At 40.3% G+C, this 17854-nt stretch overlaps 1 protein-coding gene across 2 annotated transcripts in view; it reads right to left on the reverse strand.

The window, feature by feature from the left end:
- GNPTAB (N-acetylglucosamine-1-phosphate transferase subunits alpha and beta) overlaps positions 1–7344 on the reverse strand; it is a 39536-nt gene extending 32192 nt beyond the window's left edge. For both annotated transcript variants that reach the window (XM_084205308.1, XM_084205307.1), the window contains exons 1-2: positions 7184–7344; positions 3041–3126 (exon numbers count right to left, since the gene is read on the reverse strand). In XM_084205308.1, the coding sequence (XP_084061434.1) occupies positions 3041–3126; positions 7184–7300 (203 nt within the window). In that variant the 5' untranslated portion in view covers positions 7301–7344. The remainder of the gene's footprint in view (positions 1–3040; positions 3127–7183) is intronic.
- Between the last annotated feature and the right edge of the window lie 10510 nt (positions 7345–17854).

Raw genomic sequence — 17854 nt, forward strand, 5'->3', positions numbered from 1 at the left:
TATTTCCCCTCTTTGACACGACTAACTTATGGTTCACTAACAGATGTGACTCCATGGTGCAATTTGATTTCAAGTGGGAATTATCTTAACACCTTTCTACAGAAAATCATAACTTTGATAAATTCCTTGGGGACCCCCAAACAATTTATTGAGGTTTTTACATTTTTCTTTACAAAGTGTATCTATTTTTACTTGCAAATCTAAAAACATCCATAGGATCCTGCCTGAAGACAAAACCAGACCAACCAGACAGGACAGGGGAACAGTTCCTGGCAGGAACTTCTCATACCCATGACGTATTTACATAAGAGAACCATCGTCACAGCTGAGATTGTGGGTAGAAGACAAACTTCTGTCTCAACATCCACTGTTGTTGAAGGAGTACAGCAGATTTTGGATCTCTCCCAAGCTACCTTATGGTGATCTCCAACCTTGCTGAGCCTCTACAAACAGTAGAAGTCTAAGATGCTCATAGTAAACCTCCCAGCCCTCCTGCCTGTTCCAGCTCTGTAATTATGCACTAACAGTAACTCAGCTGTTCCATTGCTATTCCTGCTCCCTGATTTGTACATCTTTTCCTCTCTTCAGCCCCACTCAGCTCAGTTAATGGCTAGCCAACCACTGACAGCTCTCACTTGCTGCACCATACTGAAATCAAGCTGCCCATTTTAAAAGTTGGGGATTATTCTTTCATATCTTTCAATATATATTTTTGAGTTTTAAACAGGACATCCTGGAATAGCAAAGTTACACTTTACAGTAAGTAAACTATACTTACTATACCATTTCCAAGTAGAGTAATAAATTGCAGTCCTCATCCAAAACACTCATGCATAGAACTCCATTATTTAGTTTCCTTTTCTCCCTTTTTATTTTCACATCAAAACTTTAGTCTTCAAAAACGGGTTTGGACAAAGTGCCTTGGTAAAAAGCCCTGGAATTCCTAGTGCATTCTCTCAAGCTGTGTAAGAGCCTGAGCAATATAAGAAGCAAGTTTAGCAGCTGATGTGGCTACCTGAAAGGTGACACAGTTGGGATGCCAAGGGTTTGCAACCAGAAGGAAAAACAACCAAAAGCTATTGCTAAACTCCAAGGCAAAACCAGAAGTCTGCCTTGGTCTGGTAGAGAGCAGTGTTCAATAGGTGTTACTAATGATGCCATTGTTTTTGTCTGATGAGCTTTTTGAGTTTATCATCATAAGGAGTTTGCCCATATACACAAATTTGTCTACAATTCACAGTGAGGTTTTTTCAGAATAGAGAATTTTACCTGCAAAGCTCCTAGAGAACAACACAACTCAAATTCAATTGAAGGCCCACTAATATTTCCCAAAGGCCATGCAGCTTTTACTTTCCACAAAGCAGTACACCTGCTTAATTTTCTAACCAACAGCCTCATGTTCTCCAATTCTGAGTATTTTTCTCTAGCAATAAAATAGGAACTGATTAAAATCACTGGACAAGCTAGATTCAATCTGGAAGTCCTCATTTTATGTGTAGCATTGACACCAGCCTAAAAAAATCCACCAAACCACCACTGATGCAAGTGCCTGCTGCAAGACAGGGTCCGTTTATTTGTGAAGTTTGATAATAAAAATTAATTGTACCCCTGACAAGGGACATCTTAAAGTTAACAAATGCCTGAAAGTACTGCCTCCACAAAGACTTCTGGTTGGTATGAATTTTTAAAGGAAGTTGGTAGCTGCCCACAAATATCACAGCAAAATTCCCTGTTACTCCTGACATAAGCTTGTTAAAGGCATATTGGTAAACTGGAATCATTTAAGCACCCATCATAAAAACTTTAAGCTTTTGTTCAGGCAGCCAACAGTTCCTCAGTGGGCACTGGATGTTTTGCTCACAATCCTCAGAAATGAACACTAGCAAAGGAGTGATTTCACAACCACAATGAAGCAAGGAAACACTGCAGAAATGGGAAGTGACTATATCTACACCACAACAGTAAGATTTGTGATTTTGTTTTGGAAAAAGTCAATGGTTTTATAAAAACACTCCAGTTAATTATCACAAAGTCAGGGATTTTGGCAGTGACAGGACCAAACCGTCGTCTTTCACTTCAGTACTGCTAAAACATATAAACATTAAGCTATTCATCCATATGAGCTGCATCACTCTGCTTTTATCTGTCATCCATTGGAAAATGGGGGAGAGGAGTAGGAGAAGAGACTATAAATTTCCTAGTACTCACCAACACTGTGCAATCAATTTTACAGAGTTATCTCACACCAACTAAAGCGTGACAAATTGATCTGATCATTTCTACTGTTCCATGATGCAACAAACCTCAAAGCAGATTAAAGCTTCTGCTTTCAGGGTTAGCTTCTATCCCAGTCAAGTGTATCAATATTAAGAGTCAGATGCTAAGAAGCTTTCTTCCACCTACCAACTCACAGTACATTTATTCCCTGAGCAACAGACCCCGTGGCTTTTCAGACATGAATGATGAAACCACAGGAAGTCATGTAGCAGTTAACACAACTGAAATAAGTGACCCATATGACTTGGTTTCCCACTTACTGTGAGATATTCTCCCATCCACTCAGCTTTTAAAAGCTTCTTACTAGCTTTGTGACTTCTCTGCTAAATGATGATCCTCAAAAGACATCACAGAAAACATAAGGTAATTTTAAAATAACTTCTAGGAACACTGAATATTGAAATGCTAAGCACATAGGAACAGTACATATGTTTTCCTGTCTTAACTTGGAAAACATGTTATGGCCTCCCTTCATTGTTTACATTGTCATCATTTTGATGTTTCATTAGAGACTGGATGAATTAAACACATTCAAAATGTAAATTGATTACACAACTAGAGCTCTCAAAAGCCAATCTTCCAAACTGGGAGATTAATTAACTAATTAACTAACCACTCACTAAGTATAAAATTTGCTGCAGATTTAGAGCCCATACAGTAAGGTTCTACTCAACAGTATGTGACTTAGCAACTAATACATTTTATTTAAATATTTAATTAGAAAGTAAAATGTGCAATAGTGTCAAGTGCAGGTAAAGCTTACCTATTCTGAAATGATTTGCCAGCGACATTGTCTCTGTATGAATCAAACATAACATGATACTGGTCTCTACTCCACTCCAAGACAACCTGCAAAGAAAAAAAAGCAAAACCACTTGAAGTCACCACCTGTTAGACACTTAATTTTTACCTTTTGAAATGTTTAACCACAACCAATTTCATTCCAATCAATTTATGCATTCATGAACAACTGAGCAGACCATAACCCCAACTAAATTATGACATAGGCAGCAATCAGACACAGAACTGAAGAGCACACTTAATTTAAATAAACTTTGCCTTTCTCTGCAACAAAGGATTTCATGACTTATGTATACTCTTTTTAAACTACTTTTTATTTAGGTCACCTCCCCCTTGTTTCTTAGCATCTAAAAATTCAGGAATGTTTTCCCAAAACTGAGACCTAAATCAAATACACTTGGATACAAGGAGGAAACCCCTAACACACACACACCCCCCTGCACAATTTTGTTCATCTTTTTCTATTCTCATACAGGATATACTGAAGTATACACACCTCCAAAATCTGAGCTTTGCAAACAAACAGCCAGGAAAAAAAATTTCAACAATTTTTTCCACAATTTTTCAACAATGAAAGTGGTAAATATGCTTTGACATAATAAAGAAGTCCAGGTATTTTGAGATAGAAGTAATATGAAACATATATTTTCTCCTCTGAGATAAACTTGATATGACATCTTTTACAGTGAAAGTCCAGCCTTGAAAACTACAGTGGCATTTTGTGCTGTTTTAGAGCTGAAGGCACAGTGGCTGAATTTACCCGGCTAAGTACATATTTCTATGTACTGGAAAGTGAAAAAAACCCAAAACAAACAAATGAAAGCAATAAAACAAAAAGAAAGAAAACCAGGAAAGCATAGTACTTATAGTACCTACTTTACACAACTCTCCCTAGATTTAAGTGTTATAATCACTTATTTCTTGTATTGTGGGAACTGTGAAATACACCATTTCTCTGAGGTCACCTTCAAAACCATAAACAAACCGTTCTTCCTCTAAAGAAGTTACACATCCCTCTACCCCCATTGCCACTAAAGCCGATGAAAGCCTTCCCTAGAGCAGGGAAGCTCCATCATGTGCCTGGGTACAAGAGCACACACACAATTCCTGCCAGAGCTGCAAACGGTCTCTTTGTAACCAAGATCACATCAGCACACACAAAGGACACAGATTGCCCAGGCAGGCATAAAAATCTCCTCCCTGAAATACCAAGGTCAGGAGTTGTCTTAAAAACACTATTACACTTTCTTAATGCACAAGTCATTAAGACCTTCTGCCAAATGCCAGGTTTAATATAGTGCACACTGGAAGTTCATAACCACAAGGAAACATTTGCTCCTAATAATGATGCACTGACACATTGCGGCTGATCTGTGTCTAGAAGAAATACAGAAGTGTTTGAGTAAGAATATATTATATGAATAATATGCCTCATCAGAAGAAAAACATTAACCATTTCAGCCTTTTTCTTTGTCTTTTGTGTACCTATAGACAAAAAGAAGTGGACAGATCTCTCAAGAGCACATTAAAGAGCAAAATTAAAAACTCTTCCTGCCCAATAGGTTTTTTCCCTGCAACTGTTTCCTCCTGACACATTATGTATGCATCGTGCAATAATGCCTAGAGGCTGTTTTGCTTCCACTTTGCATACTGGAATTACAAAACCACCAGGGGAACATTAAAAATAAATAAGGATGAACACCACCTATTAGGAGATACTGTATCAGACATGATAACAGTGTCTCTGGCGTGTTCTGGTTATAAGGCATTTTACAAAGCAGAGCCACCTACAGAAGGATGACCAAGAAGGGCCTATAAACAAACTGCCCTAATACTTAAAGATTGACTTACACCTGGCTGCCCTGTATGTTTTTGCAGAAAAATTTCTCACTCATGTTCAATGCCAATTCTGAATTTTATTTCACTGAGCTCAAGGTTTTCCTTCAAATGAAGCTAATTTGGTTCTCACAGCCAGAAGCTGCAATCTCAAATTATTTGTCCTAACCATCCATTTTTACTCCACCAGTAATACTGGTATTAGCATGAACCTAAGAAATCAGACCTACTAGAACAAAAATAAAACCAAAAAACAAAAAAGCTGGCTTTGGGGGTGGGGGAAAAGCAGAACTGCAAAAGCTGTTCAGACAACAGGGTATGATAAGTGCTGCCTCACGCTGATTTTTATTGCTTGAGTTTCCCGCAGATGGCTGAAAGTGGTTCAGCTGCTAATTTCTAGCAAGGTTTCTTGGTTTCATTTTCCAAACAGCTTTATAGTTTTATATTAGTTGCTGCCTTGCAGATTCTGTACTGAAGAAGAGAAGCATTTTCCATTCCCACGATAGTTATCGGAAGAGGTCTAACGGTGTTCATTCTCGCCAGCCTTGTATCTCCTAAGTCACTGAACTACCACTGTTTAGAAAATACAAAGGCAAAAAGCAAGATGCATGCAAACATCTCTCCCCAGGCTTATCTACCACCCTTGGAAAGAAAAAAAAAAATTGCAGGTGTTTCGTTGGTGGTTTTTAGCTGGTTTTGTTTTGTTTGGTTTTTTTTTTTTAAGACATTACTGGTCACTCTTCTTTCTTCTTCATATATAATTTGGAAAATCTACTCCTACATGAATCTTCCAGTTCTTTTGCTCGCTCTCTAAATTGTAGCTAAGCTTTCCAAGGAGCTTTTAAAGGACTGGAAGCAGTAAACTAAGATTTAGCAGGAAAATCTGAGCAGTGATTTCGACTGATTCTTACCAAAATCAGCCATAACTTAAGACAACTACTGAAATATTTTAAAAAACCTTCAGAATTCTATGATATCTGATATAAAGTTGTGGTTTAAGTTCCTATTCCAAAGAAATGCAAAACTATGGCAGTTTCACAGCAGCACAAAAACTACACCGATCCAAGCTGATACTCATGTACAAACAGGTGCCTATGAGCGCTTTACAATTACTTAATTTGATGATGCCTTTGAAGTGTTTCAGGAACTTGCGGTCCCAACAAGACAGCAGAGATTAGGACTTTATGCAAAGATGAGTTACTACACAAAGTTTTTCAGATAATACTCTTTATGGCTCTTCTTTTTTCTTTTTTTTTTTTTTCCCTGTATCTGAAAGAGCTGATCAAATTAAAACAGAGAAGGAAAAAAAAACAAAAACAAAAAACCAGCTCAGGAATCACGAAATTCCAGTCTGTTTGTATTGAACACTGCCACCCTTTCAGATCGACAAAAATACTTGATTTCCCTGATTCCTCACTACATTAACTAACACTGCGCTGAAGTAGGATTCATTTTCTCCTCTCCACATCCCTTCAGTTACGACTTACCAAATCGACAGGACAATGTGAAATGAAGATTTAAACATTCAACACATCCGTGCAAAATTATATCTAGAAGAAGTGCAATTACATGGCATCATTTACAAAATAATGCGAGCGAACTAAGTAACAAGTAGCGAGCTAAGCAGACTCCGCTGCGCAGCTTGGAGGGAGGATACATTTAACTTCTAAAACCCCGGAGAGGGGAGAGATTCTGTCACTCGCAGTCGACAGGCGAGGGTGACATCCAGCACAGGCTTTAAAAGACTCAAACAAAACCACAGCGCTAATAAGTCACCTGATGAGCGAAGTGGAAAAGAATTGCACAAGAGCAGCGAACAGCAGCTGTCCGAGCACGCAGGGCTGTGTCACCTGTCAGACCCCGGCTCAGCCCCGAGGGACACCCGGCGCGCTCAGCGTCCCCGCAGCCCAACAGGTGCGGCCGGGGCGGCGCGGGGAGCGGCCGCGGGGCTCGGGGATGCGGGCACAGCCAGCCCGTCCCCGCGGGCACGGCGGGCCTGCGGCGGCGCCGCCCGGCACAGCCCAACGGGGCACACGGCGCCGCGATGGGCGGGACCTGTCACCGCCAGGCGCCCGGAGAGGGACCTCGCTGCTGGCGGGACAACGCACTACCCGGCTCCCCCGAGGAAAAACAGCCCCGCATCCCCCCGGGGCCGTGCAGCCGCGGGGCTGCGCCTGTCCCGCCGGCACCGCTCGGCTCGGCACGGAGGGAGGGAGGCAGGCAGGGCAAGGGGGGCAGCCACGCCGCGCCGGCGCGGCGCCGTACTGACCTCCCCGAACTGCAGGGCGGAGACGATCATGAGGACGAGGCCCCCGAGGCAGAGGCAGGGCCCATACCTGTGCGACAGGCAGGTATAGGTCTGGCGCTGCAGGAGCTTTAGCAGCATGGCCCGCCGGCGGCCGCCGCCCCGCACGGCCCGGCCCGGCCCGGCCCCGCTCCCCGCGCTGCCTGCGCCGGGCGGGGCCGCCGGCCCAGTGCCCGCCCCGCTTCCGGCAGCGCCCGGCGCCGCCTGGCGGTGGCGGAGGGGCCGCGCTGAGAGAGCGGGGCTGCCGGCCCCTCACGGAGGAAGAGAATCGGCCGGCCTCTCACGGAGAGAGCGGATCGGCCGGCCCCTCACGGAGGGAGCGGATCGGCCGGCCCCTCACGGAGGGAGCGGATCGGCCGGCCCCTCACGGTGGGAGCGGATCGGCCGGCCCCTCACGGTGGGAGCGGATCGGCCGGCCCCTCACGGTGGGAGCGGATCGGCCGGCCCCTCACGGTGGGAGCGGATCGGCCGTTCCGCCGCTGAGGGCCTGCGGACATCGCGCTGATACGGCCGAGCTGCGTGCTGAGATTGAATTTAAGCGGTCCGTGCGTGTTATGGCACAGGAATGAAGTGCGGGGATGCGTTTGTGGAATGGGAGTCAGCGGGCTAGAGAGGGTTACTGAGTTCTTCAAGAACAGCTCTTGAGGAAAAAACACAAGAAGCTAGTTAGCGATCTGTAGCTGGCAGCTACTCTCTGGCAGCTCTGGATTCTGCCATGAAGTCCAGCCACCTGCACGGTGCTGTTGCCATCACCGCTATCAAACACTGATCGGGCAGAGCCACCGCTGGTGGCCAAATGTGAAAAATGTGTATTATATGACTGGCTTTTCACAAATATTAAAATGAATATTATATTTGTTATGTTGGAAAGTTATGCTGTATTCATTTTTTAAAGTAGTGTGTTAAATGTGGTTGTAAGTTATAACATAAGGTTAAAATAGAAACTATATATGTGAGATATTTTTTTAAGAAAGGAATGAGGTACTCGCACCGAGATAGCAGCCACAGGACACCGAAATCTTTCAGAGAAAAATAATTTATTGCTCCATTATCAGAAGAAACGAACTTCTTCCCTCCTCACTCAACCCTGAAGATGCCATCAGGATTCAGAGGAAGAAGCTGACACTGACCAGACAGAATCCTTTGTTTGAATGGAATTTGTGCATGAGGTGTATGAATATGCAACAGGTTATTGTTTTTAAGGGTTAATCCCCTGTTAACATGTGTCCTTTTTCGGGCTTATTTTGCCCAGAAAAGGTACCCGGACTGTCCATAACTCTTTGTTCTTATTGTCTCATATTGTCCTAATCTCAATTGTTCAAATTTTTATTACTCTAATTATATCAGTATTTTTATAACCATTTTATTACTATTAAACTTTTAAATTTTTTTAAGCAAGTGATTAGTGTTTTTCACACCAGAGCAGAATGACGGGTTGTCAGAGGCCTGCAAGACGCCAGGCATAGTCACACCCATCTCTGTCATCTATCCCTGCATCCAAAGGTCTTCAAGTATTTCTTAAAACTCCCTGCAGTGACTTTTCAGAGTCACAACCATGGTCCTTGTGATCCTGTATCCTGTGGGAAGTAACAATGCCTGACCCTTTCCAGAACTTTGTCCCAGTATATTTACACAGTGGTCATCTGAGAGGACTCCACATGGTTGTATTTTAAGAAATGTCCAAGAGGGCACAGCTCTTTGTCTCTCACAAGCCACTGGGCCCTTCTCCTATTCATTTTTTAATGTCATAGCATTTGTTTATCTCCAGGGTGAGAGGAAAGCTAATGTCCTTGCAAACAATCCGATGGTTGAAGGGATGGGTGTTGACATCTTTGAAATGGGGCTTAATGTCCCTCCTGTCTTGGGGCAGGTTTGCTGCAGAGCCCAGACAGCTTGGCTCCTGGAACAGACAAGGGTCTGCACAAGCCTGAGTTTCTAAATTTTGGGGTAAAATAGTAGATTCAAGGGGGAATATGTGGTAGGTGGTTTTGGAAGGTTGTACCTTCCCTGTATGTCAGCCAGCGGGGAGAGGAAAGGGGCAGCATGCAGCCTGATAAAAGGAGGCTGTGAGGCTGTGCCCTGGGAAACCTCAAGAGAGCAAATCCCGTGGCTGTGTGCCCCGGTGACTCTCTCCCTTTATTCAAATAAAGTTGCAGGACTCCTCTGTCTCCTTTTTGGACATAAACCTCTGGAATTTGTGGATTTTCCTGATTATGGGCCATAGGACAGGATGAAGAATTCACCAGGGGTTACCTGAAGAGCCTCAGAACCCCCTCTTAATGCTGTGCTCCTCCTTCTTATGGTGTGTTATTAGCCTGATAATACTTATTTGGCCCTCTGTGATAACCCAGCCTTCCAATCTTGGTACACAGAAGACTCTAACTAAACTTTTCTCTCCTTTGTGTTCTCACCCATGTGCTGAAGTACTATCCTAGGGGAATATAATCTGCTTCTTCCCTCACCTGCCCCTCCTGCTCAAGCACTGTGCTATTATTATTAAGCTATTATTACTCACCTATTATTACTGCCTAGCAGCACCTCTTTACCACCGCCTACAGCACTGTGCCAGCAGTACCGGTGATGGCCTGGTATCCTGAGTCAGCAGACTGAGGTTTTCATTGAGAACTGAGGTATAGCATATATGCAGATTATGAGAAAAACCCCTATTTCTGGTCAAAAAAATCTATTTCTGCTCAAAAATCCAGTGTAAATGAAGAAATGAAACTGACTGTGCTGAAAAGATGAGAGATATCACCAATGTAAAGCAGAAAACTAGTCAGGGGAAGCTGAATTACTTCAAGACCTGGATTAATAATTAGTTCAAGGTGTGAAATGATGCATTTATACAGACTAATAAATACTTCCATATGATACCAGTGTGATAAAGCTTTAAAATTCACATAATCTTTTAATTATTTTAAAAAGTATCAGACAAAGCATACCATTAGACACAGAGATATAAAAAGGTGCTGAACAAATCATGATGGCACTATATCTGTCCTTTCTTGTAGAATACTTACATTCAAGGAATACATATTTAAACTGAAATTGATGCATGAAAAGGAACAACCAGATCCTTCTTTCTAAAGAGACACTAAAAGGTTTTGACTTGCTCACATCACAGAAATGGAGATCAGAAACTTACTTAAACTAAATACAAAACTGTCACGAGGTTAAAACAAAACACAGGAAAACCCAAAGCAAACAAAACAAAACACAAAAAGGAGACAAAACCATGTTCTGGAATATATTTCAAACAGGAATAGCAGGAATACCTATCAAACCTTGAGAGACAGCCAAACCAGCTTGTGACAGGAAACAGGGCTCTATACTCCAGGTGCTCCCTCATATTCCATTTTGCCATGGACTCATAGTATCTTCCTGTCTTCTGTCCATCAAAGTTTTAATTATTCCAGATGAACGAGGTTGTTTGGTCTGGAGAAGAGGAGGCTCAGGTGGGACCTCATTGCTCTCTGAAAGGATGTTGTAGTGAGTTGGGAGTTGACCTCTTCTGCCATGTCTCAAGTGAAAGGATGAGAGGAAATGGTCTCAAGATGTGCCAGAGGAGGTTTAGATTAGGTATTAGGGGAAAAAGAAAAGTCACTGAATAACTGGTCAGGCACTGGAATAAGTGTCACAGGAGGTGTTAGGGTCACTGTCTCTGGAAGTGTTCAAGAGGCATCTGGATGTGGCACTTGGGGATGCATTTTAGGCGTGGTATGGTGGGTTGATGGTTGAACTGGATGATCTTAAGGGTCTCTTGCAACCTTGATGATTCTGTGATTCTGTGAAAGGCGTGGAATAGGGATGAAAACAAGGCCACCCTCAGCTTGCTAATTAATGGCAAGCTATTAAGGTACACATACCAGATGCAGGCTCAAATACTTTTTGAGACAATCTATCAAAGTTGCTGGTATTATTCTATGTCTGTCACTAGAAATTATTTCCAGAGATCAGATCAGGGGCTTGTATCCCTTTGCAGATGTCTTTGTGGGCATATGCTTGAAAGGAGCAGGGCTTAGGCCAAATTCTTCTTTTTCACATTTTATCTAGTGCACTGCTTGTGCAGTTCTCCAGGTGAGAACTTTATAATTGTATCCAAGAAAGGAATACTTAACTTTCTCCCAGTCACTGGAGATGCAAATGAGCACAGATATTCTGCTAGGAGCAATAAATTCCACTAGATGTCAGGATATGTAAAAATTAGGCACTGCCATTATAATCCAACATATACTTAAGGCCCTTGCCAAGTCGTTATCCATGTAAACCACTGGGCTCTTGGAATGATCTGCTTGACTGTTCTTGTATTTGTATTAACTCAAAGGTGCACATAGCAACACTTAAAGGCATGCCTCCTGTGGATTATGATGTAATCTAAATAAGCAGTCAAATAGTTATAAATACACTTGATCTTGATTTTCTGCAAGTTGTCTTCACCAATATTTGTTCTCTCTTAGCAAACGGATTTTTTGGATGTTTTTCTTACTACAAAAAGACCTTTCTAAGAAGGGGTAGAAGCTACTTTGAAAGGGAAAGTGATATTTCGTTTCTTTTAACAGGAATGGAGATTCTGTAATCCTCAAAATCTTGAGGAAGATAGAATTTCTTACTGGACATGGTAAACTTATCCAGTAGTAGCTCTTTCCAGGTCTTTTGTGTTCTCATTTGCTGGGAAAGGAGAGCAGTAGGAGCTAAATATCCAAGGCAACAGTGTAATTATCTTTGGTTGAGGCAAAAGACCAGAAATAATCAACAAAGCATCTCAAGTTTTTCTGTTAGCCAAGAATATTATTCACTGGACATTTATGAATCTTGTTCTAAGGAAAAGAGAATTAACATCAACATAGGTTTCCTGTAATTGTCTCTGTATGCTGTCTTTAACAAACATGAATTAAACTTGTAGCACTTCTATAAGGCAAAAATTACTGACCACAAAGGTCAAGACAAAATTTAGCATGTTTGATGCCTGTTCTACTTGAAATGTGAATTTTCACAATACAGGAGATAACTCATAGTACTCTGAAGGCTCAACTCTTGGGGGTTTTGGTTCCCAAGAGTTCACTCCTGGGGGTTTTGGTTTCATTTGTGAGTGCTCTGAACTTGTGAGCATCCAGAGGTGTCTCAGGTCAGGCAAGTAAAAGTTCAGAATAGAGGTGTAGTGGGACTTGCCTGTGGAGAGTTTGTCACTACTTTGAAGAGCACTCTCTATGGAAAGGAACTGGGAGATAATAGAGCCTTCTAGAACTTCTCTCCCTGCCACTCCACTCTCCCAAAAACTATAATGTCTGTACTTCTGAAATTTAAAGCAGTAGGCTTAGGCATACTGGAATTAACAGCTTGGTATGGCACTGTGAATTTGGTAGTACCACTATCCATCAAAAACAATGATTAAATCACATTAGTCACTCAGAACATGACAGGGAAAAGATGGTGACTGAGCAGTGTTCTATCCTTCAACACATAATCTCATTTTAACTCACCATTTGTAGCGCTCTTAGGCTTTGGTGAGACTCAATGCCACTGACATTACCTCTAAAATAGAGATTGAATATAAGTGATCAATTTCTGAGAGTCACTACTAGACCTCACTGCTGTGTCTTGTAATGGATTATCTCTTAATCAATCTAAAGTCATTTTAGACTCATGAGCAAATGCATTCTAATTATATGGAGCTAGTGAGCGTTTTCACTTAGTACTGCTGCAAATTGGAGACTTTAAAATTGTGCTCAGTATTTCAGTACTTTTGAAAACCCTCAGATGTTCAGCTCCCAACCCTCTGGATGCATATGCAAGGAACATTTATGACTTTTTACTTGAAAATTCTTTTCATAGAATATGGAATCATTGGGGTTTTTTTTCTTTCATATCCATTTCTCTACTGGAAAAAAAAATTATCTCTGAAACATCAGTCTGTTCTTACCCTTTCCAGTTCTTTTTTATGTGTGCAGATACTGGAAAGAATATTTAAAATCATCTGAAGAGCATGGCTGGTAAAAATGAGGTATAACTAAAGAGAAAACAGTAGTATCTCAGAAACAGATGAAAAAGCTGTGCCTAGAGAGCAAAGGACTGGAAAAATGCCATTTGAAAAATCTCTGAAAGTGAGCATCTAGATGAAGCTGAGGCAGCATGTGCACCTGGCAGCAAAATCAGATTTTCTAAGCATAATATTCGCCAACATTTTACTCTGAAAGATCTGTTATTTCCTGCACACTTCAAACTAAAATAATAAATGCTTGCAGAAAGCCAGAAGAAACCTTTTGAAACTCTGCAGAATCTGGCATTTGCTCTTGGTTTTGGTTGGTTTGGGGCTTTTGTTGTTTTTGTTGGGGTGTTAGGTTTTTTGTCTTTGGTTTTCTTTATAGCAAGCCCTTGCTTTTTAAAGAGATATGCTCTTAGCAATGGTAAACTAAAATTTAAACAGACAATGGCTTTCAAACCAAATCATATCTGTATGTTTGTTTCCAAAGTCCCTAATGAAGTGGATGAAATATCCTGAAATGTCTCCCCAGGCCGTGATTTAATGTGTTTTATGTATATTATGAATATACATATATGAATATAAATATATGATTGCAACCTTATTTTATAAAAACTAAATTTCATCATTCTTTTTGAAAATATACAGTTGGAGTTCATTATTCTTCATATTTAACTATCATTTTAACTAGAGCAGAATAGAATAGGGTAGAATAGAATTTCTCACAGTGGTCTGCTTCTATGAAATGTTTGATTATTCTAAAGGTTAAAAAAGGTATTTTTTTTTACTTTAACACTGGAAACGCAGAGCCTTTAGTATACTGATGGCATTGTTACATCATAGTGATGGAATTTATGTTTCTTTTGTTAATCCTGCCAGGTTGCAATGGCACAGAGAACAGACTGTATAGAATTGATGGTTGAAATGGGCAGGGTACTCTTTGAAATCCACTCAGCAGCACACAGCAGAAAATAATGGAGGTGCTTTTAGTGATTTACAGCGGTCAGTAGGATTTTTTTGGCTGTATGAAATAACATGCACCTTTTACATCATAGTGGGGAGATGGAGACTCAGAACATTAGAAGAGCAGCTAATTTTGGTTAGTTAGCTCTCCATCATTTGGTATGGATGACAGTATCAGACAGAAGGATTGAATAGTTAAAGGAACTCTTTAGGATGAACAATTTCCTTTGATGGTTGAAAATATACTCTTATGTTTAAAAATGCTTAAGAGACTACATAGAGAGTAGAGTGGGAATAATTGCTACAATACTTTTTTAAAAAGCCATATTAGCTGTTCTTCATATCTATTTTGCTTCAAAACATAGAGACATAGAATTGTTTAGGCTGGAAAATACCTCTAAGACCATCGAGTCCAGCCATTAACTGCTGCTCAAGAGTGTGAAGGAGCTGGTACAGACAAGACACAGGTATGGTTCATGATCTTTCCTCTGGGACTGGATTGTTCCTTAATCTAAAGTTCCTCAAACAAGTTAGAAGCAGTGATGCTCCACAGGTTATCACAGTGCTCATTGCCAGCTACAAAGCTGAGCATTTGTTTATGCCTCATGATACTGATTTCACTGCATTTTTACTGAACAATAACAATCCTGCCTTTTTTTCATATTATTTGTGGTCATAACAAATTTGCTATGCAGCTCGACCCTTTGATATTGAAGAACTATGAAGGACATGGACAAAGGCCAAGAAAGGATGGAAAGAACATTTTGTTAAAACTGAAAATACAAAATTGAACACAATGTTTAGGTTTTGTAAAACTACATTTTACTAGGTATATCTGTTTGTTACGTATGAATCAGCTGGAATCAAGCAGTTTCAACATAAACAGATTTCACAATATTCCTCTGAAGCACACGTAGCAGCTCCCTCTGGCCCTGTTAGACCTTGGTGTCAGCTGTGGCCAGACACAGAAAAAGGAAACTCATGAAAGAGGCAAACTAATACAGCCAGCAATGTGCAAAGCATGGTGTACAGGAAGAAATAATTGAGTGCCCTATATTTAACAATATGATGCAGTAAAGGTAGACAAACCAACACCCCTAAATTGTGCTGGAAAATCAATATTAACATATGGAAATAGAACCTGATTTTTCAGGAGTGAGTACTCCCCATTTCCAGGAGGTTTTGTGTTGGATGTAGCTACATCATTAGCCACTTCTGATGTTGAGAAAAAAATATATTTTTGATAGCTTTTCCTAGGATTGATCAAATTCTCTCTGTTTAGAGTCAGATTTCATTAATCCCTTTGCATTCTAATTTGACTCAGGTTATGAATTTCATTATTTTCTCCTAATCTTCAGCTAGCAACTTACTGCCAGCTACTGTGTACCACTAATAAAACTGCAAAGGTATTTCTTTCAGATGACAAGGCCACATAAAAAGCTTCCATTTCACATTGAATGATTTACTTTTCACTAAAAATGTGCTTCTACAAAAATGTACTGCCAAAATTCTCAAAGTGCCAGAGCCAAATTCTCCTACTAACTGCTTCAGCATGTTCACTACCTCATTTTGAGTGAAGGACAACAAAGCCACTGGAGAATGGTTTATCTGTAGCTAAACAGCCTTTCTCTTGATCTTTATAGCCCTCGTCAGTCTACTGCTCATGCATTCTGGAAACAAAGATTTCTCCCAATAAACATTTTATTTGAAAAAAACATCACCCAGGAAGTAATTGAAAATACAAAGTGGAGTAGTAAAAAAAAATACATTTTGAGAGCTAATTTTCTCATGAAATTCTGGAATAAGCCTTTTCCCACTTTATAACTATTGCAAGATATTAATCTGTCCTGCACCAAAAAAAACTTTCATTCATTTTTGTTTTTTGGGTTTTTTTTTTTTTTTTGGTTTTTTTTTTTTTTTTTTTTTTTTGTGTATGTGTGTGTGTAGTTTATTTGGGGTGTTTTTGTTTGCTTGCTTGTTTGGGTTTTGGGGTTTTTTGTTTTTTGGTTGGTTGGTTGTTTTTTGGTTTTGTTTGGTTTTGGGTTTGGGGTGTTAGTTTTGTTTTTGTTTTTTGACTTTTTGGTTTGGTTTGGGGTTTTTTTGAGAGATGAAATTACACAATTTCAACCCTGTAGTTACCTCTCTTCATTCTTAAGGGTTCTGTCAGTTTTTGACTTGTCCAATCTTTTTGACAGCTGAGACATCTTTCACCTGAATTTTGGTTAGACATTTAGATATAATCTAGCTATCTACAGGGGACCCAAAATAAATGGAGCAAAATAAACCATCTCCTAAACAGTAACACCTGAAAATTGCCTTATAACTAAATCCCATTACCTTTTAGAAATATTAACATCATGTCATGAATGCTTCACAGCATTAAGACTTGACAAAGGTTGTGGATTGTTACTATTGTTACTCCAAACTTCCTGTCAGAAGTGAAAATAGTTAACACATGCTTTTATTACTGAGAGAAGGTTACAGATACTGGCACATGACCAAAGAGGAAGGGAAGAGATGCCACAAACCAGCTTGAACTCTTCGCACAGTAACCTGAAGAAGTTACAGGTTGTGTATTTGATTCCCTCTGTAAATGTATTTCTGGTGCAACTTCTGTTAATAAGTCAGTTATTAACCAGTTGTTAATAAAAGAATTTAGGCATTGCATTCACAGATTGACTGCTTTTTTCCCTAGTGTTTGTATGTAGCAACAGATCTCAAGAAGGAGCTGACTTGCATGTCTCTTGCTCTCATTCTAAACTCTTTCTGCTTACCATTTTCTTGTCTTACTTCCATCTTCCAGCAGGTTCTTTACCAAATCAGGGAAGTAAATGCTACTGTAACTATTCTGTACAAGTTCAATGTAAAAACCATGCAGAGATATTAAAAACCAATATGCTTGGGGAAGTAGTTTCTTCTGACTGGGTCTTTCATGTTATAGGTAATTCCATAATGAATGAGTTTGAAAAATACACATAATATAAAGAATATTCATATATAGTAAATATAAAATCCATGGAAGCCATATTTTGAGTAAAGCAGGAGAAAAGAGGAGATACAAGTACCAGCAGTATAGACTATTTTAGATTTCTTCCATTATTATTTCCTTACCTTTATATATTTTCAAATCACTGATATGGATGTGTAATTATTTGCACACCTTGACATATTTATTTTTCTAATAATTCTAATTTGAAGTAGTCTGATCATTTTGTTAAATCACAGAATCATAGCAGGGTTTAGTTCAGAAAGGACCATAAAGATGTCCTAGTTTTAACCCTACTCCCATGGGCAGGGACACCTTCCATTAGACAAGATTGCTCAAAGCCCCATCCAGGCTGGCCTTTAACAGGGCATCCACAATTTCTCTGGCCAGCCTGTTACAGTGTCTCATCGCCCTCAGAACAGAGAATTCTTTTCTAATATGTAATCTAAACCTACCTTCTTTTGTTTAAAGCCATTTCCCCTTGTGCTGTCACTACAGATCTTGGTAAAAAGTCTCTAGCTGTCATTCTTCTAAGCCACATTTAAAGATGCAATGTGTTGTCCCTGGAGCCTTCTCTCCTCCAGACTGAACAACCTCAGCTCTCTTGGCCTTTCTTCAACAAGGAAAGGTGCTCCATCCCTCTCATCATTTCTGTGGCCCTCCTCTGGACCCACTGTAACAGGTCTGTGTCTTGTGCCAGGGACCT

Source organism: Fringilla coelebs (assembly GCF_963513975.1).
Source record: "Fringilla coelebs genome assembly, chromosome: 5".
NCBI classification, from domain to species: Eukaryota; Metazoa; Chordata; class Aves; order Passeriformes; family Fringillidae; genus Fringilla; species Fringilla coelebs.